Source organism: Penicillium verhagenii, assembly GCF_028828195.1.
Source record: "Penicillium verhagenii strain IBT 33310 chromosome Unknown utg000003l_segment0_segment0, whole genome shotgun sequence".
Classification (NCBI taxonomy): domain Eukaryota; kingdom Fungi; phylum Ascomycota; class Eurotiomycetes; order Eurotiales; family Aspergillaceae; genus Penicillium; species Penicillium verhagenii.
Window position 1 is genome coordinate 1713522 of NW_026643167.1, and position 26589 is coordinate 1740110.

Here is a 26589-nt window from a genome sequence, read left to right on the forward strand (position 1 = left end):
AAGAAAGATAGTTTATTTTCTCTTCCACACATCCTTACCATACCGGTGGTTCAAATTGCTCAAAAAGTTCGTAAGGCTATTATGCGCAACCTTCCAGTCCGCAAAAAAGCCCTTTGTGGAGAATTTCTCACGTATGAGCCCTTGATTTCACGTGCTACTAATCCGACGACTACTTAGCACTCTGTTTTTGTTTATTCTTTTGAGTTTCCGTTCTCAATGTTCTGACTCGGAGTAGCATGAAACAATTTATCATCAAAGGCCTTGGTGAGCTCGAATATGATTAATTGTCATCTCGTTTTCATACTTTAAAGGGGTCTAAATGTGCAGGTAGTAGATTCCTTTCAAATGTTTGTATCATCTATCTCATTTATCATCTAGTATGGATGCCATGTATATCATTGGTCTAGCCCATTGAACTCAATTAATCTTTTCACAGCCTCAATCACTTTGTCGCCGGCCCCACCATCCGAGCCCTGTGCCGGGCTATCAATCCGCGCAGCAAGAGCCTCATCTAACATTGTTCGCAGGCGGGAAACAAGAACACCGATTCTTGCCCAACCACGTAGCCGGAGCCAGCCGTCTACCACAAGTCCACGGCCCATTGTGTCAAGAGTGATGGAACCACAGAAGAGGAGCAACGAGTATGCATTGAATGCTGCATCACAGTTAATGAATGACCACATGATTGATTGAAGAAGAAGAGAGGGGAAACTTACGAGTCAAATCCCGGATGAAGACCTTGCTTGTTGCCATCTTAGTGAAATAGGTGAGGTATGCCACAGAGCTGGGATATCCATGCGCAGAGAAGAGGATCGAGCTAGGATGAATGAAAACACGTCCATTTTCCTGGTTAAAGTACTTGATTGTCCGGGCATCCGGATCAACCTCGACAGTACCGGTGACCGAGGCGGCAAATTTCTTATCTGGAAACGAGATCTGCGCAACTTGTGGCTGGAAGGCACCTGCGATGAGTGCACGGATGAGGTTCCGGTTGGAGGCGTTGCGATTCCAAGAATTTGCGCCATCGTTGTATTCTACTGGTAGGAGACCAGCATCCTTGAGGGATGTAACAAATTGAGCTCGGTTGGACGAGATATCACGGAGGGTGTGGTGGGATAAGAAGTTATCACCGCACCACGCCTGTGATTGCCAGTGACCTTGGGTACGGACGCAGTCAGACCAGGACTGATAGGCTGATAGATCTGTGAGAAGATCGCCATCTCCTGGACGGGAGAAAGTAGCTTTCGCGGCATTGGCTTCATCGCGTCTGTCGCGGGGAGACACGAATGGACTTTTGACTGTTAAGATGGCTGCAACTGTGAGGCAGGGTTCCATGCAGCCGAAGATTGAGCCGTAGATCATGAGCTTGGCGCAACGAAGATCTGCCGGGATCATGGAAAGATATCGGCCTAGTGCGGTTAGACGGTCGTGATCTAGGGCTCCGACCCGATGTAGGAAGTTGAGGGCGCCCTCGACAGCTATGCTTTCTGGCGGAGTGATTGTATTGGCTAGGAAGGTGGCGACATCATCAATACCCTTCATGGATTTCACGGACAGGCACAGTTGTTCGAGAGGGACGCGACGAATTTCAGGATCTGGTCGTTGAGCCATCTGGGCCTCGGCTTTGCGAGTGTATAGTTTGTAGCAAGTTCCGGCGCGGACACGACCAGCTCGACCACGTCGCTGTTTACAGGCTGCCTGTGATGCCCAGACCTCTTGAAGTCGGACCATGTTGTCTTTGGGATCGTAGCTCGTTTCTTTGACTCGACCGGTGTCAATAACGGCAACTACATCCTCGATGGTGATAGATGTTTCTGCCACATTGGTGGCCGCAATAATCTTTCTCTTGCCCCTTGGGGGACTTTGGAAAACACGGCGCTGCTCTGCTGAAAGTAAAGATGCATGCAAAGGCAGTGGGTGCACATTGGGGATTCTTTTGATAGCTGTTAGGCATCTTTCAATCTCCATTGTTCCTGGCAGGAAAATTAAGACTGCTCCAGGGCGATCTCCTAATTGAGCATCGATGAACTTGACAGTGGATGAGATCAAGTCATAGTTGATGCCCATTCCGATACTGCGCAGAGTTTTACCCAAAGATACTTCATCTTGGGAGGGTTCCATATCCTCGTCCCATTCATCCATTTCAGGAGCGAATCCAGTATCCCGAATGACATCGTCCAAATAATAATCATCCACCGGGAAGGTCCGTCCTGGGATATTCACTAGACCAACGGCTTTAGGCCCACCAAAATAGTTCATAAAGATATTGGCGTCAAGCGTGGCACTCATGAGAATAACCTTTAAATCCTTGCGATACTTGAGAACATCCCGTAGTAGAGCCAGGAGAAAGTCGGTGTCAAGACTTCGCTCGTGGACTTCATCGACCACCACATGCGAAACGTCCGCCAAAGAACTGGCGACGTTTCCATCGGCGCTACCGCCTGATTGGATACGGCGGAGCAGGACACCGGTTGTCACAAATGTAATCTTGGTTGCACCCGGCTTGGCTTTTGATTCACCACGGATCACATATCCAACCTCGTCGCCGACGGTTGAGCATCGCTCATCACTAACTCGATCAGCTAGACCTAAAGCTGAGATACGGCGGGGCTGCGTGCAAATAATGTTTGCGGCACCTCCTAAGCCTCGCTGAATCATGTCGTCAAGCACGAACTGTACAGACTGTGTACTTTTACCGCTACCAGTTTCACCAGATATGATGGTGACCTGATGAGAGTTAACGGTATCAATAATGGAATACTGAGTGTTCCAGGCAGGCAGTGACTGTCTCTTGCGAGACATCTCAAGCTGAGCAGTGCTGTTTTGCTTGGCTTCCCATGCATCTAGCATTGCAAGACTTGCCGGGGAGTTGGCCTTCCAGTCAATGCCCCGACGCTGTTTGCGAGAGTTGCGCACGGGAATCTCATGAGTCTCCACAGCCGGTGAAGCTGTCACGGCCGAGATCTCACGAAGTCTGCCTGGATTCTCCATTATCTGAGAAAGATTCATCTCTAACCAATCCATGATGTTAAAAATCATAGATTCGCCAGAAAACTTTTCCTCGGCATACTGTACAGCTCGGCGAATAGCGCTGAGCCGGATGTAAGCTGGGATTCCCTTTGCTTGAATGGATATCACTGGAGCGACAGAGGGATAATGCGAAGATGGCTCTTGGAAACGGAACGTAGTATTCTCTGGAATCTCGGGGGCCTCGCTTTTAATTTCACATACTCTCGGCGAAACACGAATGTAGCGCTCCCCAAAGATTGCTTCCAGAGTATCTTGTTCCTCAGCCCATGCTTCTGGAATCCCTTCTGGAATTGAAGCAGATGCGAATTCAGAACCATGCGCCAAGGTACTTTGTAAGTACTCTGCAGCTGCAAGCTCATCGCCATCTTTACCATCAAGGACTTGAGAGCAAAGATCAGCAGGATAGCCAATTGAAGCAAGACGCTTGATTTTTGCTTCTCGTGCTAGATCTGCAGACGCAAGGCTGACACCAGCTGAGTATCCCTCGGGTAAACACCACCGAGGCAGGTCGTCCTCAGGCACATATACCAAAAGCCATTCTAGAACTTCCTCACGATCTTTGCACACCGCCACAGCTTCTTCTACGTGACTTCGACGGAATCCTAGTTTGGAATATTCCTCAACAGCAGCTTTCTTCTCAGCCTCGGGAACCTTGACCTCGTATGGATTCCAGGTTGTATGCTGGCGCAAAAGTCCTTCAATCTCGCGTCGGATGCGAGTGCCCATTTCAACTTTGGGTGCCTGTGACCAAATGCGCTTGCTCTTAGCATCGCCACCTCCAAGGCCAAGGTCTGTCGACGAGACCTTCTCCTTAGCTTGCGCCTTTGCACGTTCAGCCCGTTTCTTTTCCAGATCGGCGGCCGCACTCTCCCGTTCCAGCTTGGCTAAGAACGGATCCGCCTCATACAGCCATCCCTTACCCTCGCGGGTCTCCGCCGTCTTAATCTCAACAAAGTCCTCCTTCCACAGCTTTTTGTATTTTGGTGGCATCATCAGGTGGATATTGCGCATGTTGCATACGCGGAAGAGCGCCCACGCGGCCGCGAAATGGCGAGCTTCGAGCGCTGTCGCTTGGGCTGCCAGTTCTTTGTGAGATGGAGGCAGCTTCATCGGAGGCAGTACAGTCGTTTCGTGAGTCTTCGGGTCTACTCGTTTCATCGTCACGGCGGATACATGACCACCTGGGGTTTTGATCTATCAAGTGCGATTTGCATTAGTATCACATTGAGTTCACTGTCAAGGATTCAGAGTGGTATACCATGCTATACTCTGGCTTCTCCCATTTTTGCTTCTGGCAATGCTCCGAGAGCATATTGACAGGTAATTTGCCAGTCCATGATGCGCCGCCAATCACTTCCTTCACAGATGGCTTTTTGGGCTCTTCGGGCGCGGCGTCGGCAGCAGGTTTCTTGTCCTTATTCTCCGCGGCAGCCTTGGCCTGTTTAGTGCCTGGCTTCGGCCCTCCCGGATTGCCGGCTTTCTTTTTCGGAGGCATTTTCTGCTTCGTATCGTCAAGGGTCAAAAAGTCCAATGCACTATTTCATTCGATTGGGCTGGGACTGTCCCGCGCTAGACCGCTTTGGGGGGTTTGCGGGGAGCTCTTTTGTATTAGAGTCGATAACTAACTACATGCTTTCCTCCGTTCAAAATCTTCCTTCCTTGTTCCCTTAATTTGATGTCGTGTGTACAGGCCCTTACTTGGTCTGTGTTTCGAGATGTCTAGCCTAGAACAGGAAAGTGATCCTGCGAAAAATCAGACCAAAGAGCAAACCGGCAGCACCGCGGAGAAGAGAAACGCCTGTGAGCATACAACCTACACCGAGGAAAACCAGCTGTTAGACCACTAACTGTCGCCCAGTCACAGAACTTCTCTCATCACGACAAAAGCAGGTAAAGCCCACGACCGAGGCCTCCCGAGGCAAAAAGAATCGGCCCAGCCATCTTTATAGACCCGGTCGTGACGGGCTAGGAGCTTACATCGCGAGACCAGAAACCTATCCCTCCAGCGTGGTGGTCAAATACAACGAAGACTTCGTCGCAATCCATGACATGTTCCCTAAATCTTCATTACATCTACTCCTTCTCCCTCGTGATCCAACAAAGACTCACCTTCACCCTTTCGATGCCTTTGAAGACATCGAATTCCTCACCAAGGTCCGTGCTGAAGCTCACAAGCTGCGCGCTTTAGCTGCCACTGAATTGAGACGGAAATATGGCAAGGACTCTGCACAGGAGCAAGTCAGACAGGCTGCACTCATCACAGAGCCGCCACCAGACAAGTTGCCCGCGGGTCGGGACTGGGAGAAGGAAATTATGTGTGGGGTGCACGCTGTACCTTCGATGAATCATCTACATGTGCACGTCATCGCCGTGGATCGGCATAGCGAGCGACTCAAGCACCGAAAACACTACAATAGCTTTGCGACGCCGTTCTTCGTACCTATCGAAGACTTCCCGTTATCCCAGGATGATCTGCGACGAGATCCAGCGCGACAAGGGTATCTAAAGCGAGACTTCATCTGCTGGCGTTGTGGCGAGGAATTCGGCAACAAATTCACCCAACTGAAGGAGCATTTAGAAAAGGAATTCGAGGAATGGAGAAGATTGTAAACCCGAAGAGGGCAGAACTGCGCGGACAAACTCGTGCCTTGCGACAGAAAGTAGCCGGATTTCATATTTGTAATCCAACACACTCCCAAGACCGTTTAAAATGGCCGCTACGGGGAGAGGTTGTATCGGGTTTACCGCCCTTCGCAAAATTGTACATGTTCCGGTATGGAAAGGAGGATTTGCTGGCTTTGCATACATTTTCAGCATGTCCACCTAAATTCTGCACTTTCCTTCTATACCTGAATATTGAACACAAGCTGAATGCTTCTCCACTTTCTCCACTTTCTCACACTCTTACTCATTTCCAATCCTTCTCTCCATGATGAATGACCTTATCATATATGCGAGTTTAGGAACGGACCTTGGACTTGCCAGCACCCTTCACCTTGCGCGCTTCGGGGCGAGCAATGTGGTGGGAGGGGATCCAGTCAGCGTTGTAGGCAGTAGCGGAGGAAACGGCAGGGTTGGAGGTCTCCTCAACAACGACAGACTCGGTGCGCTTGGCGGGAGTACGCTTCTCGCCAGACTTGCCGCTCTTGCGCTTCTGGGGGAAGTAGGGGGCAACCCAGACAGTGTAGAAGAAGTAGATGACACCAGCGAAGGAAGCCAGAAGGAAGAAGTAGAGGAAAATGCTAGAAGTGAGTTGAGTCAGCAAATTGAACTGTCTTGTGTTTGAAGAGACAGGATTGGGAGAGGGCAGAGGAGTGGGGGAGGGTGTGTGTGTGTATTACATTTGGGGGTCGAAGATGCTAGTCTCGGGTTCCACCACGCTCACAGTGCCATTGAAGGCCTGGACAGTGAAGAACTTGCCCTCGCTGTCAGAGAGGATGGCAGCGATGTTCAGACGGACGTCTTGGGGGTGCATCTCGGTCGCGAAGCTGTAGCTGAGGCTCTCCTTGGAATTGGCAGGGATCTCGACTCCGTAACGAGTGGCGGTCAAGTTACGGATCGCCTTGCTCTCCTCCTCCACGGTCCACAGGCTACCACCGATAAAGTTCACGGTGATTGGGTTGGGCTCATCATTGGTGAAGGCGATAAGCGCTTGGGTCGGGTGACCGTTGACAAGCTTCACGCCGAAAATCTCAGAGGCGGGGAAGGAAGCCTCTGCGCTAACAGCGAAAGTACGGTCTTCCTCGACCTTCTCAGCATCCTAATCAAGGAGAAGAGTGCTGGTTAGCCAATTGATCGTTTCCGTTTTTACCTCCTGGATTTTTCTGAGGGAGTTCACGCGACAAATTGAATTAATGACTTACGGCAGCGAGGCCGGTGCCAACGAAGGCCTGAAGAGAGAGCAAAGCCAGGGAGAGGAAACCAAAGCGAGTCATCTTGGGGAGAGTTGGGGGGGGGGGGAAGTGTTGATGGAGAAGGTGTAAGGGTGATCACACGTTGCAATTAGGGAAACAGTTAACTAGTCCAGGTCCACTTTACCCGGGGAAGCTGACTCAGCCAGGTCTCTTGTTCCAGTTTCGAGAATTTTTTGGAAATTGAAATTTACTTGGAAGAGATCAAAGGAATCAAGAACAAGAGAGTCAAAGAGCAAAAGGGAAGTGATTGAAATCTCACTCAAGATCGGATTTTTCCTTTTGTACGTGAAGTCTTATTTCCGTTAACTCCTACGGGAAAAAAGGGCAAGAGATTGTTCGTCGCGTTGATCGCGCACTAAGCTTGCCTTTTAACTTTATCTGTTCCCTTGATCTTTCCAAGCCTTCAATTCTATCTTCTCAACCAACTTTCCAACAACCCCCCGGTATAATTTTCGCCATGGATTCTTCACCATATTTGGATCGTTATCGCCAGATTGGCGCGCTCGATCAGCAAAAGAATCAGCTTATTGAGGTATTCTTTTCCGATCCCTTCGTCACTCCAGATGAACAAGGCTAATGCGCTCCTCGATAGGAACTCCTGCAAAGAGTGACCGACCTCGAAAATTCCTTCCAGCGTGAGAAATTGGATCATGAACGCGAGACGCGCTTCAACCGGGATATCCAGTTGCATGAAATGGAGCTCATGCAACAGATATCTCAGATCAAGACTATAATGGTAAGGGCTTGTGGCCACCGGTTTAACCTGGGCCTGCGCTGATGGGGATATCCTTTGCAGGACCGAGAACCGTTCGTTGTGGTGCTCTTTGATGGCGAGGCTATAATTTTCAAGGATGAATTCTTGCAGCTGGGTGAAGAAGGTGGCCGAAATGCTGCCAACCAGTTTTACACCGCCATGCACACGTACCTGTTGCAGAACTTGCCCAGTGTCAATGTGCCCAAGATAATACTGAAGCTCTATCTGAATGTGAAGGGGTTTGCAGAGACATGTGTCCGCAGTGGGATCCTTTCCGATCCCTTGACGGTCCATGAATTTATTCGCGGGTTCAATGAGACGATATCATACTCGGAAATTATTGACATCGGTTCCGGCAAAAACAGGGCCAATGATAAGATTCAAGGTTCGTGGAAAGAGAAAGGTTGCGCTTGCGGTTGAGACCCACGAGCTAATGGTGTCCCGTTTTGTCCCTTGCAGAGATGTTCCAGGTCTTCCTTTACAACTGCCATTGCCATCAAGTCTTTGTTGGTTGTGCCTCAAATATCGAATACGCTCAGTTCCTCGAAGAGACTCTGACCGATGGGGATGTCACTGGTCGTGTGTCACTCGTTGAAGGTATCACATTTGAGAAGGAACTGGATGCGGTGAAGGGATCATTTAGAACTGCCAAGTTCCCAGATGTCTTGCGTTCATCCAAGGTGGCACCTATTTATGTTGCTCCCTGGAAGAGCAGCTTGCCCTCTCGGTCCTTGCTCACGCCATCCCCATCTCAGCAGCTACAGAACCCTCCGCCCTTGTCCCGGACTTCCACCAACACGAGTGCCTCGGGCCTGGGTGCACATCTGTCAGCACCAACACCGAATACAAGCAACGAATCTCCCGACTTCCAGGTTGTTCGCTCCAAAGCATCTGGGTCGACACCCGTGAAGACGGTGGAACGAAACAAATACGGACAGCGAGTGGACCGTTTAGATTTCAAGAGTATTCCTCGTGATGATTTGAATCGATTGAAAAAGCTCAAGTTGTGCAATTATTATTTCCTTCTTGGGGAATGCCCCAACGAAGAAAACTGCTATCATGACCATGATCGCAAATTGACTCGGCAGGAACTTCATATTCTATCTGCCATTGCGCGAATGACTCCATGTCGCTTTGGATTGGAATGTGATGACCCGGAGTGCATTTACGGTCATCGGTGCCCACAAAGTGAACCAGGCAAAAAGACCTGCTTCCGCGGCGACAGTTGTCGCTTTGAGCCTGTGGCACATGGTATTGACACCAATATTGTCAAGGTGACCAAGATCTAAAGTGCAAATTTTTGATGGGGCTCGGAATTATAGTTTCTTCTCTCAGATTCTCGCCGTTTTTTTCTTTCTTCCCTTTTTTTATTCTTTTTCTCCTTATTCTTATTATTTTCTCTCCATTTTTGAAGGTTATTTTGGTATTCAGGACCATTGGTTTCGGGGTTATCAATTCGGTGTCGTCAAAAGAGATGGAAACACTCATGGTAGATTGGGAGTTTCTTTTTCGGAGTTGACAGGCTCTGCTAGGCGCACGGAATAGGCTTGGCTGTCATTGGATTTTACCACTATTACCTTTCCATATGAAATGGGTCTATAAGGTGTGGATCAGATGGTCCGAACCATCTATGTCTATCCCAAAACGTACTGAATGTTTCAATGATAAATTGTATTAGTATCGACTATAACTTTTTTTTAGAATAATCCAATATCAAGTGGACTGAAATCCCAGAAGGTTTTTGTTTTTGTTTTTTACTTGCTTGGAATTCGCCCATTAATCATTAATAATTTACAGTGGTACTTCGTACACCCCAGAGCTCGTTCATGTATGAATCATGAATCATGAATCGTGAATCACTGTACCATACAAAGAAAATCGTCTCTCCCATCCCAAACACTCTTTCTGGATACATGGCTCTCCGTCAATGACCATGGCATTTGGATCTCGGGAATGGGTACATGGAACCCCGTATTCTCTAATACAACACGGAGTAATCAAGCTTGAAACTCCAGCTGGAGGTGACCAAGGTTGACCATGGAAGGCATTCGTAGCTGCTTCCTGCTTCTTCTCCTCGAGGTTGCCCCAGAAGCACCAAAGCTTCTCCCTTAGTTCAGCTAGCTTGGTTGGGTTTTGACGAAGACTACACGGGCCAGAATTAGCGTAGTTCTGAACTTCATATCAAGGCTGGAGGGCGTTAAGAAACCGATAACTCACTCGGAGGGATCCAGGCATAGCAGATGGACGGCGTCTGCACCTGAGACAAAAATTTTCATCCGCTCGCGAGGTTGGTCTTTTGACATCATTGGTTCAACACCTTCCACCAAAAAGCAGAAACGCCATTCCCATGTCATGTATTCACGGCTCTGATCCACAATAGATTCTGTTGGGACTTCCACTGCAAAGTCTGCCAGATTTGGGGGAAAGAAGTCGACCACCCGGACGAGGACATTGTAAGCGACGTTTTGAAAGGGTAGTTTGTAGCTAATTCCGCCCCCGAGAGATATTATATGGGTTGCGGCTGACAAGACCGAATCCACCGAACGAGTTGGAATTCCAAAGTCGCGGATCTTGACATGTTGATTCCGCCTCGATCGTACAGACGACAGTACCTTCTGACCCTCTTCTTTCCTTGGTTCTTTTGCTGGTGCTTCATTCTTTTGCTTTTTCTTGCTATGTTTCGTTTCGGTTTTCGGTTTTCCATGGATCTCCCAGTATTCTTTCCGACGCTTCATGAGTTCTTTCGCATGTTGGTCATAGTCACTCGATATAGTGCGAATATGTAACTTTTTTGGAAATTTCTTGTCCTGGTGGACAGCTCCTTCAAGGCTGCCGTTGGTACTCTTTTTGGGACGAACATATGAAAGCAGCACCAAGTCACCTGGCTTGACGTCGTTTCGGCAGTAACCAGCATGAGGCTCCCATAACGTGACTTGAATAGTGAACTTTCCCCAGGGGCCGGGCCAGTTATCATCGTAACGTGTTAGGTATCCAAAGGAGTCCCCATCGGCACCTGTATTGTCGCCATTTCTTTGATGATCAACTAAAGAATCATTGGAAGTGTAGTCAGTAATCCAGATGGAGCTTTTATCGCTATCGTAGTGGTTGTCTTTCACCACCTGACCAATTATTTGGGTAAACTGATCAACCACAAGGTCTTTTATCAAAGTCACTGGCAGAAATTGCTTCTTTACTTGGACTTGGAAAGGTGCGGCGACTTGAGATGGCTGTTGTGGCACACCGGTCCGCCAGGTGTTATTTTGCACCTCTGGTGTGTACTTTTCTAGGAGCGCAAGCGCAAGCTTTTTTTCCGCTGCTGTCGGAGAGAAAGGCTGAGGTCCCGTGATGATATGTGGGCTCTTGGTGGGATCTTCCTCATGTCGGAAGATGGCCCAGGGGATGGTTTGCCGATCACCAACAATACCGCATGGTCTGCCTTGGTAGAGACCGACCTAAAACAAAAGAAGAATCAGCCTTGGTATTAGTTTGATGTGGATATACACATTTTCAATGCGTAAAGTCTTACTTGAACGTTTCGAAGCAAGACTACATCATTATTCAGAACGCAGGGCAGATGACTTTCGTTCTTGTTGAAGTACTTAATTTTCAGACTGTTTTCCCAGTCGTGTAGATCAAAATCGGAATCTTTGAGTTCAAATGTGATACAGTATGATTCATTTTTGGTTTGAAAGGCACTTAGCGTGCCAACCGCCATACCAATAACAGTGTTGCGCCCCCTGGAAGAACATGCAGTGGCGATGTTTGGCAAAGGATCAGTAGAAGACATGCTGCGTTTTGCTGCGTTTGAATCGGCTAGCAGAGCCTGTGTAGAGCTGATTTCTCAAAACAATCTCTTGATTCGAAGCTACATGTGCAGCCAAGGGGAAAAGTGAAGGTGTATGTGTGTGTCTGCGAGAGAGACACAGAGAGACGCGACTTTGGTTGGTCAGTGAACAAATGTCTTATCGTGAAGTTTTTGGACAACGAGGGCCCCCAGAGTGCAGTCGAGCAAATCAAATTGAAAGTGATAACAAGGATACTTCTTTGAAGATATCAAAAATAATCAATTTCAAATTGTGTTGTTCAGACAAAGATAACTGAGGTTCGATTTGAAGTGGCTCGAAACAATTAAATGCAGATCATGTGACAGCTTCCCCCTCCTTGCACACACGAATCCTTTCTTCTTCTTCCTTCCCCCACATCTCTCTTTCTTCTTCACCACCAACGGCGCGCCCTCCATCTACCATCTTTCCTTCCTATCCCTAACTTATTTCCGTGGCGCGCTTCAATTTTTGCAATTAAATCCACCCACCATGGCGGAACGTTATATCCCCGAGCACCGCCGGACACAGTTCAAGGCCAGAAACCAGTTCCGCCCCGATGAGCTCCGCCGCCGCCGTGAGGAACAGCAGGTGGAGATCCGGAAGCAGAAGCGTGAGGAGAACATGGCCAAGCGACGTGGTGTTCAGACTAGCGATGGTGGTATCGGTGTTGGTGGTAACATGGCTGCCGCCACCGAGAGCGACGATGAGGCCAGTGCTATTGAGAGCGAGGTAAGCTTTCCCTTTTTTTTTCTTTTCTTCTTGTATATCTTGTTCTTTGTCTTTTTTCGGGGTATACTTCAGAATATACTATGGAAGATGATCTATCACGATGCGTCTACTATCATCGAACTCTTCTTGCCCTTTGTTTTCATTATGCGACCATCAACATGGATTTTTTTTTCACCGCCCGGTTGCTATGGGGCCGAACCCCTCCAACACGGACCATTACTATGCACAACCCCACTATAAAAATCTCAGCCACGATAGGAAACGAACACCAAGGCTAACATGATGGATTTTCTAGCTCAATGTCGAGCTCCCCCTGATGGTGAAGGGTGTCTTCTCCGATCAGGTCGAGGAGCAAATTCAGGCTACCACTAAGTTCCGCAAATTGCTGTCCAAGGAGCGCAACCCTCCTATCGAGCGCGTTATCGAGACTGGAGTTGTAAACCGATTCGTTGAATTCCTCCGCTCCCCTCACACCCTGGTTCAGTTTGAGTCTGCCTGGGCCCTGACCAACATTGCCTCTGGTTCTGCCCAGCAGACCCAGGTTGTCATTGAAGCCGGTGCTGTGCCCATCTTCGTCGAGCTCCTGGCCAGCCCCGAGCCCGATGTCCGTGAGCAAGCCGTCTGGGCACTTGGTAACATTGCCGGTGACAGCCCTCACTGCCGTGACTTCGTCTTGGGAGCCGGTGCTCTGCGTCCCCTCCTTAACCTCATCAACGATGGCCGCAAGCTAAGCATGCTCCGCAACGCGACCTGGACTCTGAGCAACTTCTGCCGTGGCAAGGCCCCTCAACCCGACTGGAACACCGTGAGTTCTGCCTGTTAATTTTTCTGGTTCCTTATAGTTCGCCTCTAACATTTTACCAGATTGCTCCCGCTCTCCCCGTTCTTTCCAAGCTCATTTACATGCTGGATGACGAGGTTCTGATTGATGCCTGCTGGGCTATCTCTTACCTTTCCGATGGTTCCAATGACAAGATCCAGGCCGTTATTGAGGCCGGTATTCCTCGCCGCCTCGTAGAGCTCCTCATGCACGCTTCTACCTCTGTTCAGACCCCTGCCCTTCGCTCTGTGGGTAACATTGTCACTGGCGATGATGTTCAGACTCAGGTCATCATTAACTGCGGCTCCCTTCCCGCTCTTCTGTCCCTTCTGAGCTCCACCAAGGACGGTATTCGCAAGGAGGCCTGCTGGACCATCTCCAACGTCACTGCCGGTAACTCCAACCAGATCCAGTCTGTCATTGATGCTGGCATTATTGCTCCCCTCATCAACCTGTTGGCCAACGGTGACTTCAAGACTCGCAAGGAGGCCTGCTGGGCCATCTCCAACGCCACCTCCGGTGGTTTGCAGAAGCCTGATCAGATCCGCTACCTTGTTTCTCAAGGTTGCATCAAGCCCCTCTGTGACCTTCTCGCTTGCCCCGACAACAAGATTATTCAGGTTGCCCTTGATGGCTTGGAGAACATCTTGAAGGTCGGCGATATGGACAAGGAGGCTGGTCAGGGTGACGCTCATGTCAACCGTTACGCTCTCTTCATTGAGGAGGCCGGTGGCATGGAGAAGATCCACGACTGCCAGAACAATGCCAACGAGGAGATCTACATGAAGGCTTACAACATCATCGAGAAGTACTTCTCCGATGAGGATGAAGCTGCCGGTGACATTGATGAGTTGGCTCCCCAGCAAACCCAAACTGGCTTCGCTCTCGGTACTGGTCAGCAGCAGCCCGCTGGTGGATTCACCTTCGCCAACACCAACGGCGGTGACTCCATGGACATGTAAAGTAATGACTTTTTGTTCTAATGGTCATCTTTTCGATTACGTTTCTATTTTTCTACGGTGCTGGGGTTTTTTTTATCTCTATCTTCCTCCTTGGGCCCCTTGTCACTCGTCACGATTTCGACTTCCCCCTTTACCCCTCGCCATTTCCTCCTCATTTTGTGATTCACGATAAACAAGATTCACCATCATGTAACCCCTATGCCCCTTCCCCCCCCCCATCCCCCACCCCTTTTGTTTAGCATCCTCATACACAGGCGTATTTGTTTGCAGGATCGGTTTTTTTTTTTATGTTAATGTCAACCTCCCACCCTACCTCTTGATCATCTAGTGTTTCTTGTGGAGGGCCTTTCCCTACAAGAGAACACTCGCTCGCTGGAATCAGGGGGCGCGTGTCTGTCGGTGATCTTACATTGGAAATTGTTATTGCTTGCAATGATATAATCTGATGATTGATTCGTATTGCCGATAGTTCTAGCCAAGTCACGTTTCCTGACCAAGGATGTCGATTATGCTACGGTTTTCCTTCGTACCTATCGCAGTTTGCCAGAAACAAAAGCCAATTATTTATTGTTAAACCTTTGAAGTAAACAAGTAGTATGTAACAAAAAAACAAAACATTTGAACCAAAAAAAAGGCAGTAATCCGGCACATGTGCAACATTGAACCTTGGAAGCTGGATGCAAGAAATCATTTCTTTTTCTTCTTCGCCGATCCAGTCTTCTTCACTTTAATCGGCTGCGATATACTCCGGTCCCAATTTCCCCCCAATTTCTTCTTCTCTTTTGCCACCTGCTTTATTCGCTTTTTGCGGGATGGATCATAAGGATTATCATCTTCCTCATAAGAATCTCGGGGGTGCCCTATAGGATCATCTATATAAACCTGGGCCTTCATGAGCAAATAGCTCTTGGCTCCCAACAAATCCCAATCTTTGCCTCGAACGACATAGGGAAAACGGATTGCGAGCACTTCACGACCGTTGAGCCTAGACTCCCGGGGGCCAAGTGGCCACATATATACCGGTTCCATTGTCTTGTCGCTACGAGTGAACTTAGGTCGAAGTGGGTCATTTTCAGGTGAATCCAAAGTTTTCCATGTTATATATGGATGCATGGTGGACATGAGCCTGGCCTTCTCAGCGAATCTATGGTAGACGTCACCGAGGGCGTCGGGTAATTTGGCATCTGTTGGGTCTTGGAGAAGGCATTGAAAGGCTGGGTCGTTGAGTTTAGCTGCCGCAAGCTGATATGCTTTTTCCTTGATAATCTCCTCGTTTGCAACGCCATATGCCCTGTCACCCTCCAACGCGTAAGGGCTCAGTTGTATGGTATTCGCAAGGCGTACTGTCTGGGCCCGCCAGTGGTGAGCGAGTTCGGGGACCACTAGAAGGGAAAAGAAGAAAAAACAACAACTATGTTAGCATTGAATACGTGGATTTTGGCCTTTGGAAAACATGTCAAACTCACCTGAGAGAAATTTTTTGTGCAAGACATTCAAGTGAGTGGCAAAAGTGGTGCAAGTGACGTTGCTGTCTCTTTTGTATTCATCATCGGGATCCAAATACCAGAAAGGGTTTTCGAAGAATACTTCGAAACAATGTTTGAGGATACTGATTGCCGTCAAATGCTTCAAAGCGGCGAGTCGGATGACCGGGGGGAATTTGGAGATGATGAGGTCAAAATCATCTTGAACAATCCATCCTTTCAAGCTAGCGATGATGTCCCTTTTTTGATCTTGAGATATATGATCGTATCTATTCCAGCGGGGTTGAAAGGCAAAGTTGAGAGCCCAGGTATAAGCATTCCACTCCATACTGGAAAGTGTGTTTTCCCAGTCACTGATAAACATTCTGGGCCAGCCACCATATACTCCCATGAATGTCTGCTCGAATCTCCAGTTGGTTTCTAATCCGACCTCTCGGTGGTTTATGATTGCTCTTAATTGCTCAATACGAGCCATGGCATCCTCGAGGTTGGAAATCTGTGCATCCTCCTGTTCTTCCTTGATTGCCTTCTCTGTCTGCATTCTCGCGCGGGCGTGTACTCCGTAAGGGTCATTGACATGGGGGACTTCGGGTGTTTCCAGTGTTCTCTCTATCGTCGTAGGGAGTCTCAAAGACTCTTGGTCCAAGGAACTCATAATGAGGTTGATGTTGAAGTTTCAAAAAGTGATGACCCAGATTTGAATCAGAAAGCGTCAAGAGAAGCTTTATACTCTGATCTTTTTCAAAGAGGGTTGAAAATGTGGAAATGGGACTGGGAATGGGAATATCCCTATGAGGGGCTTCCAAAGTGGATTTCTTTGTTGCTCGTTCTTTGAACATCAACATCTTTTAATATCTCTCTGCTTCACCGCAGCCCTTTTGCCTTTCTTTTTCTTTGTTTCTTTCATCGCTTATGCCCTCCAGTCTTGACTCTTGGATATTGAAAGGGAATTCCGAATAGTTAGTTATCTAAGAATCCGACTCATTGATTCATGTGACCTCATGACTAATGATTATCACAACAAAGACTCAAAGACTCAAAGACTCAAAGACTCAAAGACTCAAAGAGCAAGTACGAGCAAGCTTGAAACTTGGTATGTACGAGAGCTGATCCTATGCAGTTCTATCCCCTAAATCATATGTCATTGTTCTAGAACATTTTCAAATATTTGAAGATTTTATCTCACTTTTAAAACATTGAGTTGCGATGAAACATGTAATATTGAGTATCAGAGAATTGATTGTCAAGCCATGAATTCAGAGTCCTCCAGTCTATTTATTTTTCTCATATTCTTCCAGATGTTCTTTTTTTTTGTATCTATCTTCAGTATTGCAATAGATTTCGCCATGTTGATGTATTCATGTCACCAAACTTACAGAATCATCATTGGCCTTGACTATGGAACAACATGCACTGGTAATCCATTCGAATAAGCACTTGAGACCTCTGTCATTTGAAATATGCTGATGAGTTCTTATAGGAGTCAATGTCACTCTTTCTGGCAGTCGAGGTCAGTATGAAGAGATCATTCAGTGGTGCCCCGGTCAAAGAAGTCCAAAGGTTCCCTCCAGGATAGCCTACCCCGTCGACAATCCAACTTTCTCAATGCGCTCCTCCCACTGGGGCTTTGATGTACAGCATGATATGAGAGCATACTGGTGGACCAAGCTTTTTCTAGATAGTCATGCAGAATTAGCTGAATTCGACGACCACGTTCTGAAGCGCACAGTCTCACTCGATATCCCCCATCAATCTCTTCCCCCAGGCTGCGACAAGGCCCCCGTGAAGATTATCGCCGACTATCTTAATCATGTTCTGAGATTCGTGTGGAAACTTATCTGGCGTCGATATCCGGGTCTTAATTCCGTCGATTTCACTGTCGATCTTGTGTATACCATTCCTGCAACCTGGTCCGAGCAGGGCGAGCGCTTGAGCCGGGAGGCTGTGGCTCGGGCATGGGATTTCAAGAGACCGGAAGATACGCTGACGGTCATGCGCGAGCCTGATGCGGCCGCAGAAACTGTTTATCGGAATCTCAAAGACGATCTTCGGTTTGGAGACGGGATTTTGATCTGTGACTGTGGTGGTGGAACTGTGGTGTGTATATGATCAACCTGCCTAATCTCAAGAACAAAGGTTATTAATTCATCTCAAGGATATCACAACGTATGTGGTTATGGATTGTACTACATTCAATTTGTCAAAAATAACCGCGGTGCAAGGTGCGAGAGATGTTTACCGTCTCTTTCTAGAATACCGAACTGATTGATTTCAATACAGGAGCAAAATGTGGAGGTGCAGCTATCGATAGTCGACTTTTTGATCTCTTGAAAAGCAGACTCCCGGCCTATACCTTTGAGCATCTAAACCACCTGATCGCCCCAGGAAGTCACTTCATGACGCAATTCGAAGGGATCAAAATGGTGTGGGGAAGAAAATATGAGAGTTCGACTTACCACTTGCCACTCCCTCTTAGAATCGGTCGCTCGGGGTGCGAAATACCACACTACAACAACGGACACTTCATTCTCACAAGTGAAGACCTTCATGCTCTATTTGACCCAGTGATCTACAACATCGCCAGCCTGATCAACTCACAGATTATGGCTGCAAACCAAGCATACGGGTCCCCAGTGATCAACGTCAGTATACTCCCCCGAAGCCCGTGCACCCTGGCTAAAGAGAAAGATTATTTTAGAAAATTGCTCTTGTGGGAGGAATGGCATCCTCGCCCTACCTTTACCGCACGCTTCGTCAATGCTTCGAAATACCGGGAAGATTCTCGGTCATCATTCCACCCTCTGAGCCGTAAGTCTTTTGAAGCTCTTGACTGGTTTAACCAGCTAACATCCAGTTTATAGGAGTATGGCCGTTGCCAATGGGTCGGTACTCCGGGCTCTACGAAGAGACAAGGTGCTAGAACTCAGAAGTCCTCGCCATTACGGGCTTGTGTCAGCTTTGTCGCAAAATGCGAGAGATTATCAGCTCCTAGCCGATAAGGTGCAGGCGCAAGCAGAGATACAATGGGTAATCACAAAGGTAAAAAAAAAAAAAATTCCAATTCCCAATTCCATAACTACATGGGCGCAGAATTACAGCTGACGAAAATTGTTACGAAAGGGTCAGCAATATCGACAAGGGCACACATACAGCAATGATCTCTCATTGTGGTATCACGATGGAGATGCTAGGATGATGACAATTCCCATATATTCTTGCGAGCTATCAAATCCTCCATGTCTTGCAAATACGGCTCAGTTCAAAGGTACGAACCATTCTAAAGCTATCAGATGTAGATTTCCTGCGCTCATTAACACTTGGTCCCAGACATAACTCTTGTTGGCTTCATTGTTGTTGATTTAATGGCTTTTAATCTTAAAGGTGGAGTTCCTCAGAAGGACCTGGATACCGGACTGGTCCTTTATCGTCTGGATTGTTCTGTCGAGTTCGTTTTTGACGCCGAGAACGGACGCCTAGACTTTGCCGTGAAGATCCTTGGACAGGTGATTGGGAAATGGAGCGTTGGATTGCGATTTTAGAACATTGAAGCTAAGTAGATATAGATCATGTCAGGGTAGCCAGAAGCTTATGATAACATTTACTCCATGTAAAAAAAAAAAACATGTAAGAAAAAAGGTAGAAACATAATAGGTAGGAAAAAGCAAATCCTGGTAACATACACAATAGTAAGGCCACATCCCCTCAGCAAGCACAAGCAAGAATTTTAGACATTGAAAATGTACTAGTTAATGGTGAAAAAAAAGAAAAAAGGGACAGATCAATGACCCATAAAAATAATAGACAGACATCAAGTGACTTTAATCACCCATAACATCATCCTCATCCGGCTCAGGTGTGCCATCATTCAACTCCTCCTTCTCAGCATCCTCGTGGTCAATGTCTTCCTCCACAAGGCCACGAGCACGCAGGTCTTCTTCGTCGTCCTCTTCCGCGGGGCTATCCTGGTCACTATCTTCATCATTCACATGCTCGGTGGACTTGAAATCTTTGCCTCCAGGGCCACCAGTTGTTAGTCCCTCAGCAGCTGTCTTGACAGGCTGCTTACCCTTGCTGCGGGGTGCGCTCCGAGGCTTCCGCTCTTCCAGATATGACAATACCCCACGGTAATTCGGGCCAAGTGAATTCTTGTTGCGGAGCAAGCGCTTCTTCAATGTGCCACGTTTTGAACCAGAAGCATCGATTACACGGCCGATAATAGCCAAGACGATCTTGCCGGTCAATTCGCATAAACGTTGCTCGGCAATGATACTGCCACGAAGTCGCTCGTTGATTACCGCCTCGTCCTCAGAATCGTTGTCATCATCCTCAGGCTCATCTTCGGATTCTGGCTCGTCGTCCTCGGCGAGCTCAAAATTTTCGCCACTTTTCTTGGCAAAAGTGCGTTCAGCAATGCCATGGACCTTCATGACGAGAGCCTGCGCCTCTGGCGAGGCTTCATGCACCAGACTTTGAGTTTGGAAGATAACGTCCTCGTCATTGCCGATGCCTTGACCTATATTGCGAAGCGTGCTGAAAAGGGTTTGGAGGTCAAGATAGGTGGTAGTCGCGACAAAGCGTATATCATCAAGACCGGACCGCTTCTCTATGATTTGTAGAAGTGACGATGCAAATGTCTCACGACTTTTTGTAAGTGATTCAAAGTAAGAAGTGTTGAAAGAGGTGCTGCCCTCATTCAGGGCAGATGATAGGGCCTGTACTTTCCACATAAAGTAGAACAACAACGTGTTAATGCTGTGAGTGATGAGCTCAGACTCTGCTTTGGCAACGTCTTCATCTTCATCTTGTTCACGGACACCACGTAGGGTGAGATGAATAAGAGTGTTGAAGGGAGCTTCGGGTTGGTCTTTCTTGGACTTTGAAGTCGAGGTAGGCACTGTTTCAAGAATCGCACTGCTGTCTGTGATACCAGCAAGGTTTGAGATGCGTGCCACGGCGTTGGCGAGTTCGGTCAAAGTTGGGTCGTTAATGGTGCTGCCATTCTGGACGTCCTTCTTGCGAGACAAAGCCCCGAGGGTCTCCACAAGATCATCCCACAGTTCTTGAACCTTGCCCTCGAGTGCTTCCCGCATCTCCTCGGAGCTTTTAGCATGCAAAAAGGCCAAACTCGCTTCTGCCAAGACATCTTGGTCTGAGTGGGTCAAGAATTGCCGGTTAATATCGTTGAGCAAAGAGGAATAGGCTGTGGCGTTTTTCTGAAGATCTTGAATAGTATCGAGATCTACCAAGTGCTCCAGTCTTAGAACAGCAGATGCGGCTTCCGGAGAGGATCCGAATTTATTGAGAAGTTGGGGGATGATTTGAGCAAGATTGTGGGAGATCTCTTCCTGGAGCTCGGGAATCTTAGCCGTCAACGCCTTGACCTTGCGCCCTCGTTTGTCAATATCCGACTTCGCAATCTCAAGGACCCTGAGTTTGACGGCGGCACAGAGAATTTCGAGGAGAACCGATTCCAGCCCTTCCTGCATCTTGTACAACTTTCGAACGATTCCTGCTGTATCATCCTCAGACGGATCGATTATTTGGGAGTGGTCATAAAGCAGATACCCAGCCAGAGATTGCCACTGGGAGAGCTCCTCCATGTGGGGGTAAATCGCTTCAGTAGCCAAAACAAACCGTGAGTCCGCCGGGGCTCCCGAAAGCACGCCCCGGGGGATAGTGGGAACTTCTGATTGTTCAATCTCCTCTGCATCATATGCCTGGAAAATGTCGGCTAGACACTTGAACTTGATCCATGAGCGCTTGGGTGACTCGTAGTCGTCCTCGTCGTCGTCGGGGAACATTTCGTTAAGTTCATCCTCCACCTCCTCTGTCATCGAATCGACTGTATCCTGAACATTTGCAGTAAAGAACTGGCCTGCAGTTTTCCGGATTCGAGGGTCAACATCGAAGACCAACCGTCCAATTGAGTCGATATCAGCCGGTTCAAGTAATCCTCCAACTTGAAGATGGATCAATAGCTCAACGGCGGCGATGCGCACTGTGATTTCGGCATCCTGAACCGCAATCTCAACAATGCGTTGACGAAAACGTTCAGTGAAAGAATGAAGAACACCGATGTTTTCCTTGTTCTCGTAAAGGGGGAGTAGTTGCGACAATGCCATCATCCGGGTACTCGGAATAACATCGGCAAGAGTCCATCCGATATATCGCAGATATTGACCCTCAAAGAAGTACTCCCGATAAGTACGAATCCATCTACCCATGGCTGCCATACACTCGGCGCGGATATTACCGTCGACATCTCGGTAGCGATGGACAAAAACAGTGTCAAAGCCGTCCTCCAGCAGCTCGTCCAATTTTTCTGCCTTCTCTTCTCCCTCCGAAATGGCCCTTTTAATCGCTTCTACCCTGCCCTTGTTCACGGATTTCTTCTTCTTCTCGCTTTCGAGCTGTTTGCGCGAAGTCGACAAGGATGTTGTAACCTCTCGCGCGATATCACACAGGGCGTTCATCATTGTTAAACAGATGACAGTTGACGTATGCCTAAATGGGCGACAGCTTCCAGTAGACATAGAGGAAAGCCAAATTTGGATGTTTTCCATGAGGGACGCATCAGTGTACAGGAGCGATGAGTGGTGGAATGTTTGAATGAGTGCCGCCGTGAACTCCTCTAGAACGGGTTGAAAAGCCCGATACTTCTTCACTCGGGAAATCAGTGGGTACTCGGTGAACCCTTCCGCCTGGTAGAGGCTCTGTAAATCCACGACTCGATCGAACGCATGGTCCACGTCATCCACATCCTCTACAGTGATTTCCAGATCAGACCCTGTGCATCTGATTACGAAGTTGACGAGGTCTCGAATCGCTGTTCCACTGTTGCGCTGGTATAGATTTAGGAACTGCGCGGCTACCATATCGGCGTTGTTGCTCTTGCCAAAGACCTCAGCTGGATTTGATTTATCAGATGACGGTAAAGCATGGTTTTCCGGGAGGGTATTGACAAACCATAAAGTCCACTCTCACCTGCCGCTAGGCTAGGTCGTACTTGCGGTTTGCGAGGACGCGAGGTCGGAAGTCGGCCATTGAGGGCGGCAGGTCGGAAGGCGAGTTGTCTTCTCACCCCGTTGCCTGCCACCTTCGGTTTCTTTGCAGCGCGTGATGTATTCTTTGATGCTGTTTTCTTCGATCCTGGCTTGCGAGCGATGCGTTTCCTTTCTTTAAACACCTCCTCGTCGGTAAAGTCCTCAATCGCGTCTTCGCTCTCCGATCCGGATGACACATTATCACCATCGTCGGCGTTTTGCGCGTCCCCCCTCTTTCGCTTTCCACTAGCATTCATTTCATGGTGGGAATGTGTGCTTTGCGAGAATACATCTGGTCGCCGTGTCATTCGACCAGATTTGCGCCGGTCCTCCGCGGGAGTAGATGACGGATTGCTGGGGCTATCCACTTCCATTATTTCTGAGAATTCTTGAGAAGGGCTTTTTTCGCGACTATTGAAGGTAGGAAATCTGTCAGTCAGTCTAGGGAATGTCTATGGTGAGAATGGGGTCGAAGGGCCATACGTCGGGTCGACACGCGCTCCGTGGAACGCGCCGTGTAACGGCTGCAAACAAAATCGGACGGATTGTCAGGCGAGGAAAGGGTCAAGTCCGTAAGATATTGACGAATTGTGAAGTAAAAAGAGAGCCTGATAAGTGCCCCACAAGCCTGCAACAAGAATAGGTGAGTGGGAAAAAAAAGAAGGGCCCGATGGAGCAAGAGAGCGGGGAATTCTGGAGCGAAGCGTAAAGGAGGTTGACGCGCCTGGTTGCCTGTGTGCCTGATCCACAAGTGTAAGATGAATATTGGCTTATGGAGTCAAAAGAATGGGATTACTTCATCAACAGGCAAGATGGCCGAGTTGGTCCAAGGCGTGCGGTTCAGGTTCACCTGATCCAGATTTCCGCATCTCGTTTTCGGGGCGTGGGTTCAAATCCCACTCTTGTCATTTCTTTTTGCTATTTTCTTTTTTTCTCCTGCCTAACTAACCTCTTTGGAATTGGGGAGTTTTTTTCATACTGGCCATACTTGTGGTGTTTGCTTGAATGGAAATATTCGAATTACGTACTTGCTACATAACTAGGCTTTTTTTGATCCATTGATGGATTGATACCTACTACACCCCTGCACAGGTTTCCAAGGTTCGTTTTCACTGGCACCCGGTTCTGGACATATACCTACGTGTACTTGTGTACAAGTGTGTCTATGAATCGATACGCTCGCCCACTTGGATCAATATGTATATTCCACCTGTGGATTGAAGGGTCTGCAACATTCCAATGTTATTGATGTTTAACTCAAAATCCACATGTGCAAGGATGAATTCAAAGAGCTACCCAGATGGGTGGATAGACATCAATTCCCACTAACTAACCTTAAAAGGGCACCGTGGGATCTAACGTCATACACCTGCACATCCACACCTGGGCAGACATGCATGTGGGCATTTTACTGGGCCTAGAGCCTGGCATGTGTGGACCTCGGGAGCAGGTCAAGATTGGATTAATGGATTCAAATGTTCACATCAGGACTGGTACTTATGTAGTACATATATAAATACCTACTAGTGCTATACGACTATATTCAAAGCTAACGAATGCCATGAATATGTGGGTAAAGAAGACCCGGGTATGCAGGGGTCGTACTTTCAAATATTTATCAGCAGGTAACAGATACATAGGCCCGAGTCCCGGTTAGAGGGTTCAAGGCCTCAGGGCAGGGTCATGTACATGTGAGTGGATTCGACTGCAACTTATTTTCAAGATACATACAGCAATATTTGAACTCATGGAGGCCAAGTTGATGCATTGAAGCTTGAACTTCAAGACCACGCCGAGTAATGTAAAAGAATAGATTATTGAAATATGCCCTCTATAATGGATCACGAGATGCTGGATTGAAGGATCCTAAGTTTTCCTACCCACGGTTGGTATTACCCCTGTATACGGAGTAAACCTAGAAGAATTGTCTTTACCCCGTTTTTTGGTGACTGTGGATCGAACCTCGGGAGGACTTGGCGGATCGGTAAGATCGCCAGGGCTAGACAGGATCTGCCAGTGCAAGTCAGGTGAGCTGAGCCATTTAATTTTCAGCTTCAAGACAAAGGGGTAAGTTGTGATGGATCTAGTGATTAGAAAGCCCAGCTGCCTAGACTTTTTCTAGGAAGTCTCAGAGAGTAGAGTGGTGTGGCATAGGGGCATCAGATGGCAGCGTTGGCTTCCATGTACGATTGCACAACAGTGGCGCCTGAATGCACAGGCAATAAATTACATAAAGGCCCCATTGGGCGGCATCACGGGACCCAGTGATCACGGTAGCCATTGGCCACGAGTCATCACGTGGTACCAGGCCAGGCGGACTGTGGGGAATAGGTGTGTCATAAAAACTATTCGATGCGTCCACTCTTCAAGCCATTGTTGTCCGGTCTTACGGAGCCAAGGAAAATTGATGCACGAGAAGTCAGGAGGGACCCCGCTTGACACATAGTGCAAGAGACGAGCCACCCGAACTCATACTACTGTGGGTTCCGCCATTGACTAATAGATGCCATCATCACCCGTGCTAAAATTATATACCAGTCACGTCCCCAAGATTCCGGGGTAAAAACTCTACTCACCCCTGCAAAACATCATGGTGCAGCTTGCATATCCTTGCATCACCCAGATACCTTGCTGATTCCGACATTCATTGACTCTTGGCGCATTCCCTGTCCTTCCGCCCCGTCGAGATAAAATCCTACACTCCGCCCCTCTCAAAAATTCGAATCTCAGATTTCAAACTCTTTCACCCGAGTCCGCAACACCCATTCCACATCACAAACCGCCATCATGCGACAACCAACTATGCCTATCCGCTCGCCCTTTGAGTCTTCCATAGCGAAGCCGGGCCAGGGCACCGTCGTGCTCTCCCTCCTCCCGCCTAATAACCCCACCCTCACTACTCTCACCTACAAATACCCTTTAAAGCTGGTCCCCAGGGCACCGGGTTTTATCCCAGAGCCTGACCCAGCTTCGCTATCGGACAAGTGCCCGTCAATGCCCGTTCACCTCTACCTCCTCACATACGGCGGCGGCTTGCTACCAGGTGACCATATTGAGGTGTCAATCAAGCTTGACCCTCGCACAAGAATGGTAGTGACCACCCCGCAGGGAAGCACAAAAATCTTCAAAACAGACTCCAACGCCGACTCAAATTTCAACGTCATCAAGGGCCACCGCAAGAAGGTGCCTGCCAATGAAAGCATATCAGACATGAGTCAACAATCATTAGACGTAAAGATTGGCCGCCAAGCTGCTCTCTGCTATCTGCCCGATCCATCTGTACCCTACAAAGACAGCCGATACGCTCAGGTCCAGACATTCACCGTTGACGCTGCGGCCAAGGGTGACCAGCGCAGCAGTCTTTGTGTTCTGGATTGGGTAACGCAGGGCCGCACATCGCGCGGCGAGAACTGGAACTTCAGATTCTGGAAGGGCCGCAACGAAGTCTGGGCCACAGACGAGAAGACTGGCAAGAGCCGGCTCCTGCTGCGTGACTCTGTAATCTTGGATGACGAATCCGAGGCCATAGACGCCGACGATGATGAGGACCTTGATGCTGGTAGCGTGGGTGGCTTAAATAGCCATTCTATCCGTGCAGAAACCCCACCTCCCCAAGCTGGTCTTGTGCCGTTGAACGTCATCCAAGAACGAACACGGCCTCATGGAGTCGTTGGCACACTGATTCTGTCCGGGCCCGTCTTCGATTCCCTTGGCGCCTACTTCTTGCATCAATTCACATCGCAGCCGCGCATCGGTAGCCGGAATTGGTCGTCTGATTCATCGGCACCAGAACCCTCGCTCAGCACCAAGGGCGACGTGACCTGGACAGCAGCACGTGTGCGCGCTGGCTTTGTGCTGGTTAAGTTTGGTGCCAAGGACTTTGAAACCGCCAAGGTCTGGCTTGGCGGTTTGCTCCGTGAAGAAGGTAGCATTACGCGCGAATTCGGCGAAGAGGCACTCTTCTGTCTTTAAACATTTCGCACCTACTGCACCTCACGTTTCATGTGCGAAAACAAAATATTTTACCGA

The 26589-nt window shown here is 48.4% G+C and overlaps 10 protein-coding genes across 10 annotated transcripts; 5 read left to right on the plus strand and 5 right to left on the minus strand.

Annotated features, from left to right (window-relative positions):
* Nucleotides 1–395: 395 nt before the first annotated feature.
* Nucleotides 396–4525, minus strand: N7466_002035 (RNA helicase; the record flags this gene model as incomplete). The annotated part of the gene is made up of 3 exons (XM_057161433.1): nucleotides 396–655; nucleotides 717–4224; nucleotides 4289–4525. The coding sequence occupies 3 exons, from the start codon at nucleotides 4523–4525 to the stop codon at nucleotides 396–398; spliced, it is 4005 nt and encodes a 1334-aa protein (XP_057024718.1).
* Nucleotides 4526–4745: 220 nt separating this feature from the next.
* On the plus strand, nucleotides 4746–5640 carry N7466_002036 (DNA 5'-adenosine monophosphate hydrolase; the record flags this gene model as incomplete). Its single annotated transcript, XM_057161434.1, has 2 exons — nucleotides 4746–4830; nucleotides 4889–5640. 2 exons carry the CDS (start codon nucleotides 4746–4748, stop codon nucleotides 5638–5640), a joined length of 837 nt encoding a protein of 278 aa, XP_057024719.1.
* Nucleotides 5641–5989: 349 nt separating this feature from the next.
* On the minus strand, nucleotides 5990–6965 carry N7466_002037 (putative translocon-associated protein, alpha subunit; the record flags this gene model as incomplete). Its single annotated transcript, XM_057161435.1, has 3 exons — nucleotides 5990–6272; nucleotides 6372–6790; nucleotides 6894–6965. 3 exons carry the CDS (start codon nucleotides 6963–6965, stop codon nucleotides 5990–5992), a joined length of 774 nt encoding a protein of 257 aa, XP_057024720.1.
* Nucleotides 6966–7401: 436 nt separating this feature from the next.
* On the plus strand, nucleotides 7402–8987 carry N7466_002038 (CCCH zinc finger protein; the record flags this gene model as incomplete). The annotated part of the gene is made up of 4 exons (XM_057161436.1): nucleotides 7402–7476; nucleotides 7537–7680; nucleotides 7741–8083; nucleotides 8158–8987. 4 exons carry the CDS (start codon nucleotides 7402–7404, stop codon nucleotides 8985–8987), a joined length of 1392 nt encoding a protein of 463 aa, XP_057024721.1.
* Nucleotides 8988–9540: 553 nt separating this feature from the next.
* On the minus strand, nucleotides 9541–11485 carry N7466_002039 (uncharacterized protein; the record flags this gene model as incomplete). The annotated part of the gene is made up of 3 exons (XM_057161437.1): nucleotides 9541–9841; nucleotides 9916–11150; nucleotides 11225–11485. The coding sequence occupies 3 exons, from the start codon at nucleotides 11483–11485 to the stop codon at nucleotides 9541–9543; spliced, it is 1797 nt and encodes a 598-aa protein (XP_057024722.1).
* Nucleotides 11486–12011: 526 nt separating this feature from the next.
* On the plus strand, nucleotides 12012–14033 carry N7466_002040 (karyopherin alpha; the record flags this gene model as incomplete). The annotated part of the gene is made up of 3 exons (XM_057161438.1): nucleotides 12012–12251; nucleotides 12547–13056; nucleotides 13116–14033. 3 exons carry the CDS (start codon nucleotides 12012–12014, stop codon nucleotides 14031–14033), a joined length of 1668 nt encoding a protein of 555 aa, XP_057024723.1.
* Nucleotides 14034–14720: 687 nt separating this feature from the next.
* N7466_002041 (uncharacterized protein) lies at nucleotides 14721–16172 on the minus strand (the record flags this gene model as incomplete). Its single annotated transcript, XM_057161439.1, has 2 exons — nucleotides 14721–15415; nucleotides 15500–16172. 2 exons carry the CDS (start codon nucleotides 16170–16172, stop codon nucleotides 14721–14723), a joined length of 1368 nt encoding a protein of 455 aa, XP_057024724.1.
* A 950-nt stretch (nucleotides 16173–17122) lies between these two features.
* N7466_002042 (Hsp70 family protein) lies at nucleotides 17123–19056 on the plus strand (the record flags this gene model as incomplete). Its single annotated transcript, XM_057161440.1, has 6 exons — nucleotides 17123–17614; nucleotides 17673–17739; nucleotides 17798–18325; nucleotides 18372–18556; nucleotides 18638–18782; nucleotides 18845–19056. 6 exons carry the CDS (start codon nucleotides 17123–17125, stop codon nucleotides 19054–19056), a joined length of 1629 nt encoding a protein of 542 aa, XP_057024725.1.
* A 279-nt stretch (nucleotides 19057–19335) lies between these two features.
* N7466_002043 (cohesin subunit IRR1) lies at nucleotides 19336–22934 on the minus strand (the record flags this gene model as incomplete). Its single annotated transcript, XM_057161441.1, has 2 exons — nucleotides 19336–22424; nucleotides 22484–22934. The coding sequence occupies 2 exons, from the start codon at nucleotides 22932–22934 to the stop codon at nucleotides 19336–19338; spliced, it is 3540 nt and encodes a 1179-aa protein (XP_057024726.1).
* Nucleotides 22935–25347: 2413 nt separating this feature from the next.
* Nucleotides 25348–26532, plus strand: N7466_002044 (urease accessory protein UreD; the record flags this gene model as incomplete). Its single annotated transcript, XM_057161442.1, has 1 exon — nucleotides 25348–26532. The coding sequence occupies one exon, from the start codon at nucleotides 25348–25350 to the stop codon at nucleotides 26530–26532; it is 1185 nt and encodes a 394-aa protein (XP_057024727.1).
* Between the last annotated feature and the right edge of the window lie 57 nt (nucleotides 26533–26589).